The sequence below is a fragment of the Sus scrofa genome, chromosome 16 (genome assembly GCF_000003025.6).
Source record: "Sus scrofa isolate TJ Tabasco breed Duroc chromosome 16, Sscrofa11.1, whole genome shotgun sequence".
NCBI classification, from domain to species: Eukaryota; Metazoa; Chordata; class Mammalia; order Artiodactyla; family Suidae; genus Sus; species Sus scrofa.
The window spans coordinates 624,325-648,190 of NC_010458.4; the positions used below are offsets into that span (position 1 = coordinate 624,325).

The following is a 23,866-nucleotide window of genomic DNA, read 5'->3' on the forward strand; positions in this document are numbered from 1 at the left end:
ACGGAGTGAACTCCTTCCCCTGGCTTTGGCTCCCATTAGGGCTACTCCACGGGCTCTGTCTTTCCTCAGTCCTTTTGAACTCACGTATGGATGCCCTTTTCTCTTGGATCAGTTCCCTACGACAGGCCCCTTACTGGGAAATTATCTTCCCTCCCTTAACCTTATTAGACACCTCAGTAATTCATGGGAAAACTGGCTAAATAACTTAAATCGGGTGCCATGGGTCCTACCCTTTTTAGGCCCTCTTCTTTTACTTACTCTCATTTTAATTTTCAGCCCATGTTTAATGTGTCTTCTTTCAAAATTTCTTCGGAACCGCTTACATGCCTTCACCAACCGAACTGTCTATCCATGAGCTACTTCTAACTCACTCAAATTACCAAAAACTTCGAGCCCACACAGGCCCCCTTGACCTACCTTCCAGCCTTTTCTTATCTCACCCCCACGACGCCCCTGTCCAGCAGGAAGCAGTTTTAGAAGATTGATCTTTGGCCCTTATCCTAAATCAAAAAAGCTGAAATGTTAGGGCCTACATGGGGGCTCACTGTTAAAACGGCTCACTGTGCTGACCTTGAAAATAAAATAGAGGGCACAGTGACTCAGGAGACTGACCATCTTGCTCAAGCAACATCCTGTTTTTGCTTCTGGTGCCTACCTTCCCAAGACTATGAGTCCCCCACCCCCACCCCCATGGGACACCACATACCTCCGGCTTTCTCAAGGTTATGAGACTACCCTACCCTACGGTGGGACACCTCTGACTTTCTCACGACCACGTGACCACCAGAGTCCCGCCAGAAGAGGGTCCTTCTTATAGGGTCAATCTTCTTAAGGGTCATTCACCTCTCCTTTCCCTTTAGTAAATTTTTTTCTCTTTGCCTGAGCACCTGGCTTATTCTCTTTTTCTCCATACTCAGCTTACACTAGGAAGAGGCACCATTGAGGACCCTGGATTGGAAGAGACCCATCAAAGTCGGAAAGGGAACCTCTAGATGCAGTCTGAGGGACCAGGAGTTCAGCTTCCAAAGAGAGGCTAAGTCTGGAACTCTAGGAAGGTGGTTCTAGACAGGAGAGCAATGCCGTCAGTCTTCCCATCTAACCATGCTGGACACGTGCAGGCTTTCCAGACACGCTGAGTAGAGAAGGATGGTGTCAAGAGAACCCTGACTCCATCAGAAAGATGGAAACACTCCCTGTAGCCTTTGTAGCCATGAACTTTACTGTCAGTCTTACACTTGAATTTGATGATGTCAAAAAGCTCTTTACAATTATCCTCTTGATTAAATTAGTTTTTAACCATAAGGGGGTTTATCAAGTGGAAAGGTAGAGTCAGAATCCTTTGCCACATTGACAGAGGAATGGATAAAGATATGGTATATGTATATATAATTACTCAGCCATAAAAAAGAATGAAATAATGGCATTTGCAGTCACATGGATGGACCTGGAAATTATCATACTAAGTGAAGTTAGACGATGAGAGACAAACATCATATGATACAACTTATGTGTGGACTCTAAAAAAAAAGGATACAAATGAACTTATCTGCAGAACAGAAATAGACACATGGACTTTGAAAAATTTATAGTTACCAAAGGGGACCGGTGGGGGTGAGGGAGGGGTGGACTGGGGATTTGGGACAGAAATGTTCTAAAATTAGGTTTCAATGATGGTTATACAACTATAAATATAATAAAATTCATTGAAATAAAAAAGAATTCTTTGCCAAATGGAAGAGATTCCTGACCTAAGTGTGTGTTATAAAAGATTATTCTAAAACAAGGAATTAAAGCCCACCTGATACTCCTACCATGGAGAAATATATTTTCAGGCATTGTTTTGACTCTAGAGAGCAATATCATTAGTGACAATGCTAAATGAAATCAGCCTTTCAAACCCACTATCCATTACATACAATAATGTAAGGAGGAAGTTGGAGTCTGAAAAATTTCTAGAGAAAACTTTTGCGTCTGTTGCAATCAAAGAATGGAATGTCTCAGAAAAAACTACTCAGAGGATAATGATTTCAGGTTTAGACTGTAGTCATTATAAAATATTTCAAAATTAGAAGACAGTTTTCCAGCAGGTTAGCAGTCTGTTTTTATTTATGACGGGTCCTACAGAGCTCTAAAGCAGTAGTTCTCAACCTTGGCTAGATATTGCAATCCCCCAGGGAGCTTAAAAATAAGTGGTAATAACTAAGCACCTCTGGGGATGGGCTCTCAGCTGCTTCCAAAATACCACTGAAATCAAGAATCATATTCTATACATGTAAGGATAACCTGACCCCCTTGCTGTACAGTGGGAAAACTAAAAAAAATATTAAAAAAAAAGAATCATGTTCTGAAAAAGCATTTTTTCATCTGCTTTGGTTTACATAATAAAAACAAGGCACGGAGCTCTATTTTTAGGAATGTAGCAGTGATGGTATATTCACGGTGAGGAAGGAAGGTGAGGACAGGTATATGGGTCTTATTTGTCAAAGATGCTAGGCCACAGGTTATCATTGCAAACCAATTTTGAATAATCAGGAAAACTGACATATGACAATGGGACTTTGGTTGATGAAACCACAATATTATGACTTCAAGTTCTTGTGCATTAAATAAAAGCTAATAAGTTTCTGCAAGATGCCAGAACAATCCTGTTCTGGGGGTTCCAGCAGCAAACAAGGAAGACAGTCCCCTGGTCCCCTGCAGCTCATATTCTAGCAGAAGGATGCAACACCTCCCTGTGACTGTCACCACATTCACACCACGAGAGGCACTGCCAGGACTTTCAGAAGAAAAAATAGAGAAAGACGTTCTTCTTGTCTTGGCCCAGGAGGTGATTTTACTGCCTCTGAAGCATTATGCACGCTTGTGTCTTATTCACAGTATTCCTTATGTGCTAAATTTGGGGGGATACTTTGATAAGCATGGAAAAGTTCAAATAGAGCTCAAAATCAGTCCTCAGGGATGGAACCTGAATGTGTCTTGGAGGATGGGTAAGGAGTGGATACGGAAAGGAGGTGAAAGAGCAGCTGTGGGGAGTTGGGGATAGAATAGTTCAAGTGGAAAGAGAAGGGTAAGAGCATGGACAGTGTGGAGAGAACCCAACTGGAAGGACGGCTGTGAACTTAGAAACAGTAAATATTCAGGTTGGATAGAGACGGTGAGAGTAAAATTACTTAAGGTCTGGAAAACATAGGTAGTGCAGGCATCTAAACATTTCCTTTGACTCAGAAACTGATGAATGGGCTGTGGTGCACAGAGAAATCTCTGAAATCTGCAGAAATCTCTGAAATCTGCTCAGCTTCCAAGCCCAACTATAGGTTAAATACTGATCATGCTCTTGAAACACTTGAATTCTGTGACAAAAATGGAATTTAACAAAACCCCAGATATAGCTAGATACAGATTAGATTAACTCAGCCCTCCACCCTAGCAAATAGAGGAGAACGAGGTTTTGTTTTGTTTTGTTTTGTGTTGTTTATATTACCTTCAGTCAATTCTAATATTTTAAAAGACAATGTCTAACAAAAATAACAAATCACAAGACATGCCAAGAAGCAGGGAAATGTGACCAAAAATTAAAAGACAGCCAACACAGGCAAATTCAAAAATAAGCCAGAGAGATATTAGAATAAGCAGACAAGGGCTTTATGATATAAATGCTAAATAGCTATTGGGGAAATGGACAATATGCATGTTAAAAAATGAACAAATTCAGCAGATAAGTGGAAACTATAAGAAAGAACTGAATGGAAATTCTAGAACTAGAAAATACAATGTCAGAAATAAAGAACTGATATGATGGGCTTGACAGAAGGCTGACCCAGGACAGAGACTTAAGGGAGAGTGGAGGAGAAAAAGCCAAAGGAGAAAAAAGAGAAAGAAGAATACCAGGAAAGTTTTATTTTCAAAACCAAGATAGATGAATATTTCAAATGCTTCTGGGATGTTTGAGAAAGATCAGAAGAGAGATATGCCCATATTAGGAAATGCAAAGACTCTGGGAGGGGCCTTAAGAAAAACTGTTTTATTGAAAAAAAAAAAAAAAAATCCAGCAGTGGAGTTCACTTGTGCCACTCATATCATGGAAACACTGACTATTCCTTCTTTGGAGGATATAATGAAGGTCAAGGTGGCAGTAGTAACTTGGGGATGGGATTTCAGAAAATGTGAGAAGGACAAAGGGACAAAGTAGGATGCATGAGTGTGCCCTGGACGCACCACACTGTGAGGGGAAATTGAAAAGTGAAATACACATGAAGCCTGAGGAATTCAAGAGACTCCCTCAAGAAGTATCAGTAAGACATCCTGATGGTTTAACCACCTAAGAACAAAGATAACAAAGAAAAAATCCAGTTCTGTCACTGGAAAAGTGGGGCCAAGTTAAAAAAGTCCTGGTTTGGGTTAGGATTTGAGGGATAAAGAAGATGACCTGAAAGTTCAACCTTCTGAGTTTCAGACAGAGTGACAGAGCAAAGATGTATTAGTCAGTACAGGTTGGAGGCCTGTCTTGGGCAGAGCTTTTTTTTTCTTTTTTTTTTTGATCTTTTTAGGGCCACACCCATGGCATATGGAAGTTCCCAGGCTAGGGGTCAAACAGGAGCTGCAGCCGCCAGCCTACACCACAGCCACAGCAATGCGGGATCCAAGCTGCGTCTGCGACCTACATCATGGCTCACAGCAATGCCAGATCCTTAACCTGCTGAGCAAAGCCAGGGATGGAATCTGCATCCTTATGCATGCTAGCCAGGTTTGTTAACTGCTGAGCCACGATGGGAACTCTCAGAATTTCTAAATTGCTTGGTCAGCATGGCACACACAGAAAATGTTAATACCTATAACATGTCCTGGGGTCAGCGCTGCGCCCTGCTGGGGGCTATGGATCCAGGTGCTTTCTCCTCAGATCTTCCCGAGGGCTGAGGGCATCGAAGTTTCAGCACACATGTAACCCATTCGTGGTACACTCTGTGGGGAATCTCTGGTCAAAGAAAGTGAGGTGAGGCCTTGTTCCCTGCAGTATCCCCAATGGTCTCAACATACAGTGGCCTCCGCAACTAACTGCTGGTGAGAGAAGCCTGCAGCTTGTCTCTTACACACGCTCCCTCTATTCTAGTATTTTAGGAGTAACAAGGTCACTAAACAGACATTTCTCCAAAGAAGAAATACAGATGGCCAACAGGCACTCGAAAAGAGGCTCACTATTGCTAATTATGAGACAAATGCAAATCAAAACTACAGTGAGGTATCATTTCACACCAGTCAGAATGGCCATCATCAAAAAGTCTACAAACAATAAATGCTAGAGAGGGTGTGCAGAAAAGGGAGCCCTCTTACACTGTTGGTGGGAATGCACATTGGTGCAGTCACTATGGAGAACAGTATGGAGGTTCCTTGCAAAACTAAAAATAGAGCTACCATATGATCCAGCAATCCAGTCATGAATTAGATGAACACTTTAATTCAAAAAAATACATGCACCCCAATGTTCATGGCAGCACTATTTTCAATAGCCAAGACATGGAAGCAACCTAAACGTCTATCAACAGAGGATTGCATAAAGAAGAGGTGGTACATATATACAATAGATTACTACTCAGCCATAAAAAATAATGAAATAATGCCATTTGCAGCAACATGGATAGACTTAGAGATTACCAAACTAAGTGAAATAAATCAGATAAAGACAAATATTATATATATGTGGAATCTAAAAAAATAGCACAAATTAATTTATTTACAAAATAGAAACACACAGACATAGAAAACAAATTTATGGCTACCAAAGGGAAAAGGGGAAGAGGGATAAATTAGGAGTATGGGATTAACAGATACAACTACTATTTATAAACTGATAAACAACAAAGACCTTCCGTATAGCACAGGGAACTATAGTCAATATCTTATAATAACCTGCAGAAAAGAATCTGAAAAAATGCATATATACAACTGAATCACTTTGCCATACACTTGAAATTAACACAATATTGTAAATCAACTATACTTCAATTTAAAAAAAAAAAGGAGTTCCCATTGTGGCTCAGAGAGTTAAGAACCCAACTAGTATCCACGAGGATGCAGGTTCGATCCTTGGCATAGTTCAGTGGGTTAAGGATCTGGCACTGCTGCAAGCTGAGGTGTAGGTCACAGATGTAGCTCGGATCTGGCATTGCTGTGGCTATGGCACAGGCTGGCAGCTGCAGCTCTGATTTGACCCCTAGCCTGCAAATTTCCATATGCCACAGGTGTGGCCCTACAAACAAAACAAAACAAAACAAAAATGGATAAGTACCCCCCACAAAAATAGGGTAATGAGGTCACTTATAATGGACCTGACTCTCACACAGACACTAGGTATTATTAGTCTGTGGAGATAATATTCAGTTAAAAAACTTTACACCAGTTTCCATTTCACAGGAATGACTTTCCTTTCTGATAAGTAAATTAAATTGTTCAAGTCTGAAGTTGAGGACCATGGGAATTTCTTATTTTTTTGATCTATCCTGCACGGTGAACACCCTCTAATGTTGGTGCTAGAATATTAGTGACTCCTAATGAAAAGCAACATGTTGTACGTTACAATACGCCTGCACCAGCCTGGTTTGTACTGTCTCAGGTTCAACTGCCTACATTAAATAGTAAGGATGATAAATTTTGAGGATTCCTGCTTTAGGAAACAGCCACTTACATTTTATCATTCCATGCCAAAGCCCTTATTTTACGTGACATTATTCAACGACATTATCATACGCAAAACTGAACAGAGAATTTCACTTTAAATTTGAAAAAACAGGTTTGTCTTATACACAGTAAATTTTCATAAACTTTCTTGGTTATAAGAGGAGAAATCTCTGAATTTCAACTAAGTATCTTGAGAGAACTTTTAGGACATTTTGATGAGGAGCTGTTGAGAATTGCCTCGTTCTTTGTCTCTCTTCTCCTCTTTGACCCCAGTCTAGCAGGATGAAGAGGTAGGTTTTCTCTTTTCGAAGCATCTCAAGAAAGAAGGTTGCTTATTCTCAGGGGTAAAATCTGTTCTTGCTGTTTGTGTCATTTCGCAGACCAGCACCCAGCTCCTAGTCTCAGGCTGCTCAGATGCTGGGGGTGGGGGCTGCCCCTCCAATCTTCCATCACCTCCTAGGTCCCTGGCTTCTTCTGGGGCTTGCTGTGTCCCTCTTCTTGGGATGGCTGCCTCACCTTTCTACAGTGTTGCCTTCTCCTTGTCTTACTGCCGTATGTGTCCTCCAAAGCAGAACCATTGGCCCATACAACTTATGGCCTCAGCCTACACTTTTTTTTTTAAAGCAGAACCCCCAATTACTACTGTCCTTGCCTTCTCTGCATATTCCTCAAGATCCAGCCCAATAAATACAACCAAATACAACTCAGAATGGCTAAGAGAATATTCACTTTAAAACTAGTTTCTAATCCATTATTTTCAGTATTAGAGAATAAAAAGAACAATTATTTCCATGGGAGTAAAACTTTCTTTCCCCCTTTTGGCAAGAGGAAAAGATGTCAGTGAACACATAAAAGGAATACAATTTAAAAACATTATTCTACTAAAATCCTCTTTTCTATTTTTAGATTCTCAAGCTTTGGGGTATTTGAAAGAGCCATTTCATTTTTTATGCATTCTGTTCTCTGAAGCTTTTCTTCTGTAACTGTTTGACCAGGCATAAAATAAATACTGAAATGGTCCAAGTAAAGTTAGGTGTGGTTTTTTTTTTCTCCCCCCTCTTCTCTTTGAGGTCTTTAAGCAGAGGTCCTGAAATCTGAATCAATTGGAAATTTCTCAGTCAGTTTTGCCTTTTCCTTACATGGAGTATTTCCAAGGGAGCAAATCATTAAGTTCCATTTAATAAAATAATTATCAGCTCTTCAATTTATTTACAACTTCCCCTTTCAAGGAATTCTTATCGGCCAGACCCAGCTGCCAAAATTCCCCAACAGGTGCCTGAAGTTAATTAACAAAGTAGCTATGTCTTTCTGGAAAGGGAGGCAGCATTCATGAGATTAAGTTCTAGGGTTTGGGAGATGAGAGCTTTAACCCAGGCACCTAATCTGAAGATATCAAGTTTTGGCCAAAGCCTACAGCTTTCTGGCTGCCTAGAATTTGGCTTGTGAAGTCAAGTTATTAAAGCAAGTCAGCAAAGAGTGCTCTGATCAATCACCTTTTCTGGGAAACTGGGCTTCTTTTAAAAATACTAATTGAAATTGCACGTGTTTTAATTAAAACAACATCTGCCAGGGTCTGATGAAACATGTTTTAAAAGGCAGAGAAGGTATGTCTCAAAAATGTCCTCAAACCTACTTTACAATAAAGCTCATACATTCCCAGGAATCAAAAATATCACACTGCCCTTTCCAGGTTGCACTGAGGTTTCCAGAGTCTTTCCCTGGGCACAGGTGAGATTCCCCAGGGTCAGAACACAGGGAAGAAAGGTGCCCACATTGCTGTGTGATTAATGGACTGTGAGAGGGCTCCCTCCAGAAAGGGGTGGCAAAATCCCAGGGGATTCTGCCACATGTCAGCCATGGGCATGAGTTGGGAAAGTAATAAAACACGCATATTCATGCATGTTTTTAAAAAATTTTTAAAAATTATAGTTGATTTACAATGTTGTGCCAATTTCTACTGCAAAACAAAGTGACCTGGTCATATACACATATACATTCTTTTTCTTGTTTTATCTTCCGTCATGGTTTATCCCAAGAGATTGGATATAGCTCCCTGTGCTGTACGTAGGACCTCATTGGTTATCCATTCTAAATGGAATAGTTTAGAACTAGTAGCCCCAAACTCCCCTTCCATCCCACTCCCTCTTGGCAACCACAAGTCTGTTCTCTATGTCAAGTCTAGTTTTGTTTTGTAGATAGATACCTTTGGGCCATAGTTTAGATTTCACATATACATGATATCATATGGTATTTGTCTTTCTCTTTCTGATTTACTTCACTTCATATGGGAATCTCTAGTTGCATCCATATTGCTGAAAATGGCATTATTTTTGTTATTTTTTATGGCTGAACAGTATTCCACTGTAGGTGTTTACCACATCTTCTTCATCCTTTCATCTGTCGATGGACATTTAAGTTGTTTCCATGTCTTGCCTATTGTGAATAGTGCTGCAATGAACACAGGAGTGCATGTATCTTTCTGAACTGTAGTTTCGTCAGGACATATGCCCAGAAGTGGGATTGCTGGATCATATGGTAGCTCTATATTTAGTTTTCTGAGGAACCTCCATACTTTTTTCCATCGTGGTTGTACCACATATGTGTGTATTTTAACCGATGGGTGTGCCACACATTTTTAGAGCCCTCTGCTCTCTAGTTTTTCTAGGAGACATTGTGAGTACAAAGTGACATATTCTGAATACACAGAGGATGGTGACTAGGATGAGTTTCATTCTTGGGCCAAATAATTTAGCCATACTTTGAGGAAGGATCTCTTGAATAACATCTGGAATCTTTCTTCATGAAGAAGGCTTAGGTATCTGTTTATCCCAGGGAGACCACGCTCTCCTGATTTGAGAATTGGGTAAAATGTATCCCAAGGTTTGGATGAAGATCAGGGTTGCCAAATCTAGAATTCCCTGGATACACATCTCAGAAGTTCAGCTGTGCCATCACTAAATAAAAGGGAATGTTTACAAAGCTACTGAACATTTTGGGAGGTATGGATACAATGAAGGTTCCTACCTTTTCCCCCCTCCCCACTTCTCCAAAGGAAAACACATTTCTCACCAAATAAAGACCTAGCACAAGGATGGGGGGGGGGTGGGAGGAGGGGGGTGACTGTCATTCCATCAGCATTTCCTTTTTTTCTTTATTCTGTCTTTATTTTCACTTAAGGACAAAACATTTTTATGTCCTCCTTTAAATATAACTAGCAGCTGTTGTCCATAAATAGTCATGAGAATGGTCAGATAAAAATCTTTCATCTGAATATTTAAAACAGATTGTGGCCAGAAAAAAAGCTAGAAAGGGAATGCCCCCCATGTCTGCCCCTCTGCCCCCTCCCCCCCAGAATGAATGAAAGGGATGACCTGAAGACCTCAAGGGGGAGAAAAACAGCAATGGATTTGGTGCTTAAATCATACTTAATCCCAGGCCAGAAACTACCCTTATTTTGCTCATGATTTCATGAGTGTGGGTAAGTGTGGGACCTTCTTCGGGGTACACTTGGACTTTGGGGGCTCCCTTCTCTTCCAGTTCTCCTGGGGGATAGCTGTGCTGGAAATAGCCCTTCCTGATGCCAGAAAGAGATTCTGTATGGTGCTCCCTTTGAGGCAGGAATGGGTTGAGAAGGTGTTGCCTGGACAGAAGAAGCCCAGACAGTTGACAAGGTGAAACGGTCAGCCCAATGTCGAGAATGGGTCATATCTTATGACTCTACAGAAGCATCAGGCAATGATTCTTGTAGGTCATTCCAAATGTGGTGAAATGACCCCCAGCTGAAAACAGCGCAGGGGAAGGGTCACTCAGGGCAGGGAGGGTGCGTGCAGGCAAAGGACAGAGATGAGCTGGGGCAGGACCAGGTTGAAGAAGCAGTGGGAAGTCCTCTTCAGTTGGAGGAGGGGAGCGGGGCAGCAGGAGGATGCTTCCAGCGTCCTAGCCCTGGCTTGCCTGCTGGAAAGTGTGGCAAGCAGCCACCCCGCTAAAGGAGGTGGGAGGATGCACTGTGAGCACTGCCAACACTGGCCGCAGAGGTGTGAGGGCTTGGCCATCCTTTGGCAACTCTCGGGCACACACAAGAAATGTTACTCTTTCCCATCCAATCCCAAACCTTTTCCAAAGTGACAGCAGAATGAGTTTGACTAAAGTCCAGGATCTCAGGCAGCATCTATGCTGTCTTTCTCCCCTCTCTTCCCTGGATGCTCTTGGAAAAGGCTCAACCAGACACCCCCACCCCCACCCCTCCCTCTCTCTAGGTGAGATTCCCCAAACCTCATCTAGATCTGTTCTCTGGAATATATAACCCACGCTATTCACCCATCAGAGAATTAGCTGAGCAAACAGATACTGAGCATAGAAAAGGGCTAGGCATGGTAGGACATAAAAATTAATATGGTACCTGATTCTTGCTTATTATCCCATTGGGGGATGACGCAGTGCATACTCAAAAAAGACAATATGAAAATTTTAAAAGTTACATAATGGAAATCTAAGGTAGATTAAAAGATTTCTTTTTCCTCTTTGTTTTTTAAGGCTGCACCTGCAGGATATGGAAGTTCCCAGGCTAGGGGTTGAGTTAGAGCCACAGCTGAGACCTATACCACAGCCACAGCAATGCTGGAATCCCAGCCACTTCTGCAACCTATGCAGCAGCTTGTGGCAATGCCAGATCCTTAACCCACTGAGCAAGGCTAGAGATCGAACCCGCATCCTCACAGACCCAATGTAGGGTTTTGGTTTTTTTTTTTGTCTTTTCTAGGGCCACACTCATGGCATATGGAGGTTCCCAGGCTAGGGGTCGAATCGAAGCTGTAGCCACCAGCCTACGCCAGAGCCACAGCAACGCGGGATCCGAGCCGAGTCTTCGACCCACACCACAGCTCACGGCAACGCCAGATTCTTAACCCACTGAGCAAGGCCAGGGATCAAACCCAAAATCTCATGGTTCCTAGTTGGATTCGTTAACCACTGAGCCATGATGAGAACTCCTATATCGGGTTCTTAACCTGCTGGGAACTCCCAATTAATGGGAACTCCCAATTAAAGGATGTTTTATCAAGTAGGTACTACCCACTTCCTTTCTGTGTTCAAGGACAGCGTTCATCAGGAAGGCCACCCCGAGCTGGGCTCTTATTGATGGCTGGAGGTCAGGAAGCACACAGAAGTGAAAGAACATGCACAGACGCATGGGTGGGAAACAGCTTGGGTAAAGGTTTGTGAGCAGGCATGATGGTACAGAATGCTGAAGAATTCATCAAAACCCATGGTTAGAGATAAGGGGCAGTTTGGGGAGACCACCCTGTGTCTCTCCTGTCCAGTGTTCTTATGGGTTAAAGCTTTTTATTTTGTTAGAGTTTGTTTGTTGCCAGATAGCGTGAGATTTTGGCATAATAAATACCTGCCATCTTCATCAGGAACCATAAATGTGCTGATATGGATGCCATTTTGGTAAACTTCTCAGAGCAATACAGAGTGTCTTTTATTTTCTCTGAAGCTAATTGTTACCATTAAAAAAAAAAAAAAAAAAAAACAAAAAAAAAAACCTTTTCACGGAGTTTCCCTCGTGGCTCGGTGGTTAACAAATCCGACTAGGAACAATGAGGTTTCAGGTTCAATCCCTGGCCTCGCTCAGTGGATTAAGGATCCAGCGTTGCTGTGAGCTGTGGTGTAGGTCACAGATGTGGCTCAGATCTGGCTTTCTGGTGGCTCTTATGTAGGCTGGTGGCTACAGATGTGATTCGACCCCTAGCCTGGGAACCTCCATATGCCATGAGTGTGGCCCTAGAAAAGACAAAAAAAAAAAAATCCCTTTCAGAGAAAGACAAATACTATATGATATCACTTGTATGTGGAAGCTAAAAAAATGATACACATAAATTTACTTATAAAGCAGAAACAGACTCACAGACTTTGAAAACAAACTCATGGATACCGAAGGGGTAAGATGGGGGGAGGGATGGATTAAGAGTTTGGGACTGGCATATGCACACTCTGGCATGTGGAATGGATGGTCAATGGGGACCTGCCATCTAGCACAGGGAACTCTACTCAACATTCTGTGATAATCTATATGGGAAAAGAATCTGAAAAAGAATGGAGATATATATATATATATATACACAACTGAATCACTTTGCCATACAGCAGAAATTAACACAATATTGTAAATCAATTCTATCTCAACAATGTTTTTAAAAATTAAAAAAAAAAACCTTTCTAGAATTCCTGTAACCAGCCCAACTAGTATCCATGAGGATGTGGGTTTGATCCCTGGCCACCTTTAGTGAGTTAAGAATCTGGCATTGCCGTCAGCTGTGGTGTAGGTCACAGGCTCAGCTCAGATCCTGAGTTGCTGTGGCTGTGGTGCAGCCCAGCAGCTGCAGCTCCAATTCAACCCTTAGCCTGGGAACTTCCATATGCTGCTGGTGTGGCCCTAAAAAGCAAAAAAAAAAAAGAACCAACAGAAAAAAGAATGCCTCTCCGAATGATGAAATAACACTTGACTCAGAAGGATAATAAACATTTTTGGAAGATTGCAAAGAAATGGATGGATGTGCATTCATCTTGACTATTGTACCACGTCATTCAGAAGAACACACAGATCCACCTGTAGCATCCTTACTGCCTGGTGGCAGGGATGTACACGGAACCACGGAAACAGCCAGAATGGGAAGACAAGGAGAGGGAGAGTATGTCACATGCCTTTTAGTGCTACTATCTGATCTTCATTAGAGATGATGGGGTAGAATGGGTATTTGGAGTCTTCCTTATAATGGAGTCCAAGGAAGACTCCAGACTGTGACCAGACTGTGAGCGCTGTCCAATCCTCCACCTCTGATTAGAAGATGATCTAAAAAGAGATGTTATTTACACAGACCGCAGAACCAGTGACGAATTCCTTCTGAAATTCTGAGTGTCTGCATACCACTAGCAGACTTTTCATAGGAAAATGAACTGGTTTGGGGATGATTTTCTTTATTATTAATAAATTACTATTAATTAATATGAAATCATTTTCTTTAGTTAATGTTTTATTTCATTTGGTTACTTAATATTTTGCTGATTTGGAGTTCATTATAAGATGACAGCCAGGCAGGAAAAACAATTAATTGAGTTATTCTTTCAGCAAATATTTACGAATCTTTTGTCTGGGTCAGGGCTTGTTTTAGGTTCATGAGCTACATCAGTAAACATACAAGATGGAAATTCCTGCTGCTAAAGGGGTTACATTCCCATGAGGGGGAGATGGATCCGGAACAAGATAAATAAGTAATAAGTTCTGTATTCGAGGGTGATTAGTGTGTGGAGAACAATGAAGAGGGGGTAGAATTTTAAGAATGGTCACCAGAAAAGGTTGTATTGGGAAAGTAACACTTTAGTAAAGACTTGAGTGGGATAAGGACTAACCATACAGGCATTTGGAGAAAGAGGATTCCAGGCAGAGGGACCGGCATGTTCAAAGGCCCTGAGGCAGGGTCCTGGCTCAGGTCCTAAAGGAACCACCCTGAGGCAGTGGCTACAGAAAAGTTACCATCCCTGAGAAGGGAGGTGAGTTGGAGAGGGAACAAAGAGCTGGATCATACAGAGCTGGGTCTGCTTTGCAAAGACTTAATGTTCCACTCAAAGAAATGAGGAGTGTTGGAGGATTTTGAATGAAAAAAGACATGTTCTGACTAAGATCCCAACTGGACCCTCTGGCTGCTGCATGGAGAGCAGACTGCAGGGGCTGAGGGTAGGAAGACCACATAGCAGCTGCAGTAATAACCCAAGGGCAAGATGATGATCTAGGGGGACAAGGCAGTGAAGATGAGAAGTTCCAGGTTCTGGGAAAATTCAGAACAAGACCAGATTTGTGATTGGATATGAGAGTAAAGGAATCAAGGGGGCCAGCGAGGTGCTGATGCTGGACCACTGCAAGGACAGATGGCCATGGGGAAGCCTGTGGAAGGAATGGGTTTGGGGGAGAAGATAAGGAACTCAGGTCTGCAGAGGTTATACTCGAGATGCCCGTTAGATGTCTAGGGCACGTGCCAGACAGACTGTTGGACACAGAGATGTGATTCACGCCAGAGAGTCTCTTTGGGAGTTTTCAGAGTAGAACTCTTTTTTTTTTTTCCTTTTTATTAAAGTTCCCAGGCTAGGAATGGACTTGGAGCTACAGCTGAGACCTACACCACAGCCACAGCAACACTGGATCTGAGCCACATCTGTGACCTATACTGCAACTTGTGGCAACATTGGATCCTTAGCCCACTGGTCAAGGCCAGGGATCAAACCAAGATCAAACCTGCATCCTCACAGAGACAACGTCAGTCAGGTCCTTAACCAGCTGAGCCACAATAGGAACTCCTGAGCATAAAGTCATCTTTAACACCAGGAAAGCATATGAGGTCACTAAAGCTTTGATTGACGGTCCATAGAAAAATCCAAGTTTAATTTTTTTTGTTCTTGGTTCAAAATTTGACAGCTTTCTTTTCAACCTATAAAGTTCTATATAGCATTTCCCTCTAACAAACCAATACTCTGATACAATATGGAAAGCAAAAGCGATAGCCCAGGTCACATTTCTTTCCTCCTAGATAGAATAGTGTGGTGTTGGTTCAATTCTGCTTTTCTTATTCGAGTTATTGATTCCATAAAGCCTCCAACTGAGATAGTTTCGCTCCTATTTTTAAATGGTTGGCTCCCTTTCCTGTCTGGTGACATTTGGTAGTAAAGGCTTAATTTAACATGGGCGATGTGGAGGGCCAAATGTTCCTGCTTCAGAGACAGTTCTAGATAGCTGGCTTCTCAGAAAGAAGAGACGCCTTGAAGCTAGAAAACCAATCAATAGTTCCCCATTTTGTTATATTTTAATCCACCCAAAGAAATAAAACCTGCGAACGCACAACACCTAGTGGTTTGTATCGGGGCAGCAGACTGATTGGCAATTGATTTTTCCTCCATTTTATAGAAGGAGCTGTAGGATTTTTATTGGATGCCTCAGCTCTGTCTTCCCTAAAACAACTGTGTAAGGAAAAGGGGAAGCAGAGACACGGGGAGAGCTAGTGGCTCAGTTTAAATATATAAAATCCACCACCAACATTCAAATTAAATTCAAACTAAGTATAAACACAAAATGGTGACTTTATTTCATGCCTATGATGTACTGCAAGCATAGATAGCAAATCATGGCATTAATTAGACACAGATTTGAAATCTGGTCCCCATGAATAAATGAATGGCTTGGAGATTCAAAAATTCTTCGGTTTTTGTTGAAGGATATGAGGAGTCCTGTGAAACGAGAGGAGGAAAAGTGGCTGGTTCCCAGATCCCACTAGGCTGGCTATGCCACAGTCAGGAATTTGAATCGTGGACATAGAGCTCTGTATCTGGGCATAATTTGAGTATGAAATTTGGTCCCCTGTCTGGTTTTGCAACTGACCCAGGAATGGAATCTTCCCCATTTGCTGGCTCTCCTTAGCCTTCTCCCAATCCCCCAGAGGCTTCATAATCCAAAACTTTGCCACGATGGGTGGTGAGCTCCCTGCTGCCTGGCGTCCACTGACACCTGTTACCTGAAGTCCAGCTTACCATCACTCTTGCTGCACTGACCAATCCCCTACGGGAATCACCTCTTCCATCCCCATAGGTCAGTAGTCTGGGGGAGCCTTGTGCCTCTCCCTGGCCAGGTCCCTGTGGTTCATCAATTCTCCAGGCGTCAATCAGCAATGGCCGGGGTGGGCAACTTCCCAGCTACAGAGGGAAGAACCAGAAGGCCTCTCCACTACTCCCTCTGCAGCACACACACCAGGCCCCGCAAAGGCCTTAAACCACTGGCCTTGCTCTCAGCTGCCCTTCTGGGGGCTGTCTGTAGAGGCTATTCCCTCAGCCTAGATGTCCTCACACCCAAATAGCCCCACGGCCCACTCCCACCTCCTTCAAGTCGATCTAATGTTACCTTCCCAACAGATCCTATCTTGACTTTGACCTCTCACTTAAAATCACAACCCCTTATACTAAGTGAAAGAAGCCAGACATTGAAGCACACATATTATGTGACCTTTACCTCAATTTGTAAAAATTGCCACCTCATCAATTACAGAGCCTGACCAGCCTCATTTTTTCCCCATAGAAAATTTCTACCAACCAATGGGATTCATGCATGGGTTCTGGACTTTGTACATCTACCTTCTTCAGAATGTAAACTCCACAAGGGAAAGGCTTCCTTTCAGCTCTGCTCATTCATATCATCTCTGGGCCTAGAACAGGCTTGCAACAAAGTAGGTCATGGACAAACATTTGTTGAATAAATAGATGAATGTCTGACCTCCTTGATGCTTCATTAATAAAAGATCTTCCCTATTCCTTGAATACCAAGCTAAAGGAAGATGGTTCTTTAAAAAATGGGATTAAAAAACTGGTAAGGTATAATCCAAAATAAATTTTAAAACAGAGAGGGGAAGAAAAGCGGTGGGTAATCCCATTAGAATTCCAGTTCCCAACGTGGAAAGCAAACAAACAGCCTGACAAGGATTTAGAGGATCAAGAAGATGGTATCCAGTGCTGAGTGCTAAGGTCCTTTTTAATTTGCAAGGATTAGAAAAGTCAACAAACATCACATTTTCCTCTAACGTCTAAGAGATAAATCAGTGCATTGGACTGACATCAGAAGGAGAGCTGGAGAAACAAAGCCTTGAATGCGTGCACTGCTTCTGCAGGCGCATATACGTTCTGCATATGGGTTTAACCACAGGAAATGTTTCCATTTTAAAATGCAGACACTGGGAATTGGAAGGAACGTACCAATGAGCTCCTTATTCCTGACGTCCAAGGCCATGTTCCGGAGCGCCGTGGCCACTGCACACACCACACGGTCGTTATCTATTCGGAGTAGTTCCACGAGGATGGGCAGGCCTTTCTCTTTTCGGACAGCAGCTCGGATATATACTGACCACTGCAAATGAGGGGAGGCAAAGACATGAGGAGCTGAGGTGGAAACCCCATGAGCAAACAGCACATGTGGGTTTTCAGACTGCCATCTACAGGAGCCAAAAAGCTGGAGTTATCAAGACCTCATTGCAGAATGGGTTGAGTATGTTGGACATGTATTTAAACATTTTCACTTTATTTTGCCTGCAACATAGGATAAAAGTTTCAGTTAACCACCCTTCATTTCTCTGGTGCCAGCTTTCTCAGTCCACAAGTTAGAAAGCCACCTGCATATGTCTATTTTGGCTACATCCAAGGCAAATGGAAGTTCCCAGGCCAGGGATCGAACCTGTGCCACAGCAGTGACAACACTGGATTCCTTACAGGACCGAGCCACCAGGGAACTCTGTGTGGTGTCTATACTTGACACTTTAAGATATGGAGGTTTGGAACAGGAAGGGATGGCTCTTGACATTGAGAATTTTTTTTTTTTAATCATGGAAAAAGCAGGAAATGATAAAATGTAGAGTATAGGCGATTTTCTTTAAAGAGACTTGAATTTGGAGGTAGGGCAGAGAGATGAGTTGCTGAAAGTACTGTCAAAAGTTGTTTGCTGAATAATTAAGAGGAAATAAGTCAGAAAATGGTAGGGGTGGGGTGAGGGAAATATGACATTAAAAATCAAGAGTGAAAATTATAAAATTAAAAAAAAATTGAGGCATTCCCACTGTGACACAATGGGTTAAGAATCTGACTGCAGTGGTTTAGGTCACTGCTGAGGCATGGGTTCGATCTCTGGCCTAGTGCAATGAGTTAAGGATCTGGCGTTGCTGCCACCGTGGTGTTGGTCACAGCTATGGCTTGGATTCAATCCCTGGCCTGGGGAAATTCCACATGTCATGTTTATGGCCAAAAAAGAAAAAAAAATTTGAAATGTATTATATCTAGGGCCATAATTCAATGTGTAATTTATAAAGTAAGCGTACAATTTGTTTTGGGTTAGTGGTTGCTGGCCTTAGTAAGACACACCTAAGGCTTTTTATAGAAATGTACTTGCAAGATCAGGATGGTTCAGATTTATTTAACAGAATACAGGTAGGCTCAGATTTTCCAGCCACTTGTGTATACACTTTATATTCTTGTACAGTGTTTCAGAGAAGAGCGTGCACCATAAAAACAAGCCAATATAAGGGTTTAATCTGTTGCAATTTCATTTATATTCTAGGAAAATTAAATTCATAACATGAGGTTCTGGATCCTGAGGCCGAGTCCTCCTAGGGACCAAAAGTGGACAAAGTCCCCACCCCTCCCCACCAGGTCCCTCCACCCACTTTCCCCATTGGGACAGGCACCCCAGAGCTGGCTCTCACCTGTGGCAGGCAGGGAGCCCCCTCTGGCAGTGAACGTAGGGCATTTGCCATGCCTGCCACATCCTCAGCCCAGCCCTGCGTGAAATATGAGATTAAAAAAACACACAACTTCATCCTGTCCTACGTTAGAAGTCACATTTCACATAGTTTCCTCTTTTTTTTTTCAGCTACTTTATTTTAATTATAGTTGATTTACAATGTTCTGTCAACTTCTGCTGTATACATATGTATGACTGGGTCACATACTTTCTTATCACCATCAATTCACACCGCTGGCTTGTCCCTGTCCCCACTCTGTGCCTGAAGCTCTAGGAAGCCTGAGGGGTGGGCGAGCAGACAGAACTCTCTAAAGCATCTCTTGATCGCAATGAACTATTTCACAGCCCCACTCTCAGGGAGCAAGGACACGGATGGTCAGAAAGTCTTAGACATGGAAAAATCTCAAAGGCTTATTGAAATCTGGCTATTTGGATATCCCTTCCCAGGGAGGAGGGAGCTTCCTGAAGACAGTTCAACACCTCTGTCAGGTCCATTGGAAATTTCATTTGCAATCTGACATGCTGAGACAGGATTTCCATCTACCTCCTCTACTACCTGTGAACCTTTGGGTCACGAGTGCCCAGAAAAGACTCGGCTTCTGCAGCCCATTCATTGGTGGGTTCTTCCCTAAAACTACGGAGGGAAGCTAGAAAAAGGAAGAAAATGGAAATCAGAGTGTGGGATCAACATCTCCATATGGCAAGGTGAATATTAACAATACATTTTAACACCAGGTAGATATCCTGGGACTTTTGAGAGACCAGAGGGGATGTTCTTGGGAACGTGGGCTGAATTATGGGCCCAAAGATGACCTCCTTCCCAGAACCACTTCACCCCAGACCCCAGATGCTGGCCTACACATTAGTGGTCTCTTCTAATCCCCAAATTCCCGAGAGAGTGACCTTATTAATCTTACTTTACATATAAGGAAATAGAGAAACAAAGATGTTAATTAGACAAACTGCCCTTGGTGTCACCTGTGCCCTTGACCCCCAGTCCCCTTACTCTAATCTGTTCTCTGTGATGTTGACAATACTCCCCCTCCTCTGCCATCATTTCATTCTCTTACCTGAGCCCCTGTGCTCAGTGTCTCAGAAACTGCCCTGCCCTCCCCTCTATCCTTCTGAACACTGACAGAGGACAACCTGGCCACATCTGAAATGAACCACAAAGGGTATGCTAGGACTTAGATTTTCCTCCTTAGAAGTCTAGCTATTATGTTCCTCCATGTTGGATGAAAAGGTGATTTTGTGTCTGGAAAACACTGAGAGTCATCTTTGCTGAGGACTGCTTTGAAGGTAACCAAAAAATGTCTATGTGTGGCCAAAAGTGTGTATGACTTGTAGATAAACCTTTCTGGCCTGAGAAAATGGTCAACAGTGGCATGCTGTGCCTAAGTGAAAAGGGAAAACCAGATGATGGATTTGACCTTATGCTTCTGATGCATAGAAAATAACCTTTATTTCAAAACTTTTAGCTGTGTATGTGTTTGTTTGGGTATGGAAAATCCCCAATATTAGCTCAGTCTATGACAATGCAGAATACATTATGTATATTTCATTCAAAAGATGCTGTATATTTCCAAAGTTTTCTTGACATGCAAAGATACAGGATAGTAATGCTTTTTACTATCAGCAAGCTGCTTTTTACAGTAGCCAAGCAGTCTCGGAGTAGGTCATGTATAACCCACATGTGAACCTATGTATAACCCAATGAGATGGAGTAAAGACATCCAGAGGTTAAAAGAGAGAAAGGTCTAATACAGTCAAAGGTCTTTTGGAAATGGGGCATGTTCCCCAGGTGCACTTACAGAATTGCGAGGCTCATATAGAGTTTTTCCAAAAGAGCTGCCTTGGACAGCACTGCAAAGTGAGCAAAGTACATGAGTTGCCAAGAAAGTGCAAGTTGCAAGTTGTTAACAGAAACGAAAGGGGAAGTATCATGAATGTCAAAATAGATGAACAAGAGAGAAAAGTGTACCTTAACTCATTGTGGTTAAAGTGGAAATCTTCGGACAGAACTTGACTGCAAACAGAATGATGGAACTGTGTACTGAGTCCACCGGTGAGGAGAGAAGGGACAGAGTAGATGTGGACCGAGATGGCTTTAAGAAGGATGTTCCATGAGAGGATACTTGATGATTCAAAGGGAGGAGAAGGAAGAGGAACAGGAAGGGGAAGAGAAGGATGACAAAGAAAAGATGGAAGAGGAGGAAAGAGAAGGAGGAAGACAAGGAGGAGGAAGATCTGGTCCAGGAGAAAACAGCACAGAAACATGACCCAAATTGTTTCCGATGAAAGGATTTCCCAATGAAGACCTCAGGAAAGCTATGAGCCCTCAAAAAGATCTCAGCTAAAACATACCTTGCACTTAAACCAAGTATCAGGCACTGCTCTGATTTTTTATACTAACTCATTTAGAACCCATCTCAACCCTCTGTGGTAGGCACTACTGCTCCTCCCGTTATATAGATAAGAAAAGGCTAACATGCTGTTGATGTTCAACCAGGTCCTGAACTCAGGGAGCAGTGCCCCAGAGCTGGTGTGGTTGACTGCCATTCTCATTAGCCTCTCAGAAAGACAGCAGAAGTTATACAGTCTGCACCCATAGTTGATCTAATCCCTTCCAAATTCACCTATTCACCTTGAAGTAAGAATTCGTGGTATTATTCTAGTCTTCCAATAGCCCATCTGGCATTCCTCTCAACTCCCAAGTTACAGACCCTTTTAGTACTGTCAATGTTGCTACTGGACACTTCAGTCTGATATGAGAACAATTTGCCAGGATTCAGCAAATCAGATACAAGAAGTCATATATAACTGGAATGACAATGAGAATGGCCTTTTTGCATGTGATGGGACAAAAAGTTGAAACGATAAAATGCTCCTTGCCCATGGTTTTTCCTGGAGAGAGGCTCCACCACTATTTGGTTCAATGAGGTGAGTTCAAGATGGGACAGATAAGTGAGTGTTTAGTGTCTAAGGCTAGAGGGCATAGATGCGGGATGAAGATGGGACAGACCTGAAAGGGGTTGAGAATAGGCAGAAAACATGACCCCTCCTCTGATTCCACACAGAGCTTCCAAGCAGGGAAGAAAAAGGATCCAGGCTGGGAGGGAGCAGGAGATGTGAAAGCATCATGGAGGAATACCACCTAAAGTGCCCCTAGACAGGTCCTTTTCTATATGTGCGGGGCTGGTGATAAAATCCCCCTGGAAGACAGAAGAGAGTGGACAGAAGCGCTGCTGCCCTTCCTGGACCTCAGCACCAGCTGCACCAGACTTAGGAATTACCACCATGAACCATCCTGGAGCGGGGGCCACACAGGGGGAAGGGCAACAGGACTTGCTGGGCATAAGAGAGTTCCTGTGGCCCTAGTGTGACACAGGCTAGCTCCCGAGCATTCTGTGCTCTTGAGTGGGTGGGTTAAGTAAGTTATCAAAGAAAAAGGCTAAGGACCCAGAGCTTCAGAAGGGTTGGTAGGTCAGGTAGCTGGGACACATCAGAAAGGCAGGTGTGGACCGTGCCTGCCTGGGTTAAGGAGAAGATGTGGCTGTATCTCATAGGAGCTTTATGGTGAGGAAGGCAGGTGTGAGTCAGGAGAGCACTTTGGACCAGAGATGGTCCAATCATCCCAGCCCCATCCCAGCTGGGAACCCCACAGGATGAAGAGGCTTGTCCTGGGCCAGAGGCAGCACAGGAGAGAAATGATTCCAGACAGAAATGAATACACAATGTCCATCCCCTTCAGGGATATGCCTGCAAGACCCCCTAAGTTTGGCATTAACTACAGGAAGCAGGAAAAGATGAAGATTGACAAATATAAATGTGGTCAAGCATTGAGCCTCGAGGGACTGGGAAATAGCTGAATTTGATTGAGCTTGCTTGAAGTGTTTTGGTTATGCGATTTTTTTTTTCCTTTTTTTCATCAGACAAAATAAGTGCTTCAACGGAGTTCCCGTCATGGCTCAGTGGTTAACGAATCCAACTAGGAACCATGAAGTTGTGGGTTCAATCCTTGGCCTTGCTCAGTGGGTTAAGGATCTGGCATTGCCATGAGCTGTGGTGTAGGTTGCAGATGCGGCTTGGGTCCCACGTTGCTGTGGCTCTGGTGTAGGCCTAGCCTGGGAACTTCCATATGCCATGGAAGCGGCCCAGGAAAATGGCAAAAAGACAAAAGACAAAAAAAAAAAAAAAAAAAAAGGGCTCCAAGAAGACTTTCAAAAGACAACATTTCTAGTTGTGGATTTGCACTCTTTTTCTGCTTCTTGCTAGTGGATGGTGACAATAAGAGTAGCCTTGGAGGTCACACCTTTAAGATGGGAGGACAGTTTTCAGCCTGGGTGAATTAATTCCTGGAGGGGAGCCTCCATCCTCACACACCTGCCCTTACCTGTTACATTAGAGAAAATAGCTTCTACCTGCTATCTTGTTTAAACCCTTGCTTGTTTGGGGGTCTCTTTGTTACAGCAACTAGCATTCCTCTAAATAAGGAGATGTACTAGTGTGTTAAAATATACCTGCTCATTGACCCCTAGCCCTAGGTTTTAACTGGTGATATTAGAAATTGGCTTCCTCAACCCTGACCTCTTCCTGATAAAAATGACCCTTGGGACACCCTTGTGCTTTGTGCATATATACATCCTTGTTACATACTCCTATTATAGTATCTATCATTGTGTTTTCTGGACTTTTTGTTTACATGTTTATTATACTGGAAAGTACCTGAAGGAAGTTACCAAATCACATTCATCTCTTTATTTCAATTGTCATCTTATTTCTGGCTCACAGTTGGAGGTTAAAAATATTAAGCTGGTGAAGGAAAAATGTCAGGTTGATTTCCTTCCAAGTACATATTATTTAAGAAGAGTGTTC

The 23,866-nt window shown here is 42.7% G+C and overlaps 1 protein-coding gene across 5 annotated transcripts in view; it reads right to left on the reverse strand.

Annotated features, from left to right (window-relative positions):
• CTNND2 (catenin delta 2) overlaps positions 1-23,866 on the reverse strand; it is a 1,013,144-nt gene that overhangs the window by 115,695 nt on the left and 873,583 nt on the right. For 4 of the 5 annotated variants that reach the window (XM_021076841.1, XM_021076844.1, XM_021076843.1 and 1 more), the window contains exons 16-17: positions 18,954-19,028; positions 17,458-17,608 (exon numbers count right to left, since the gene is read on the reverse strand). In XM_021076841.1, coding sequence (XP_020932500.1) covers positions 17,458-17,608; positions 18,954-19,028 — 226 coding nt within the window. The remainder of the gene's footprint in view (positions 1-17,457; positions 17,609-18,953; positions 19,029-23,866) is intronic. The other variant, XM_021076845.1, reaches the window with a different exon arrangement.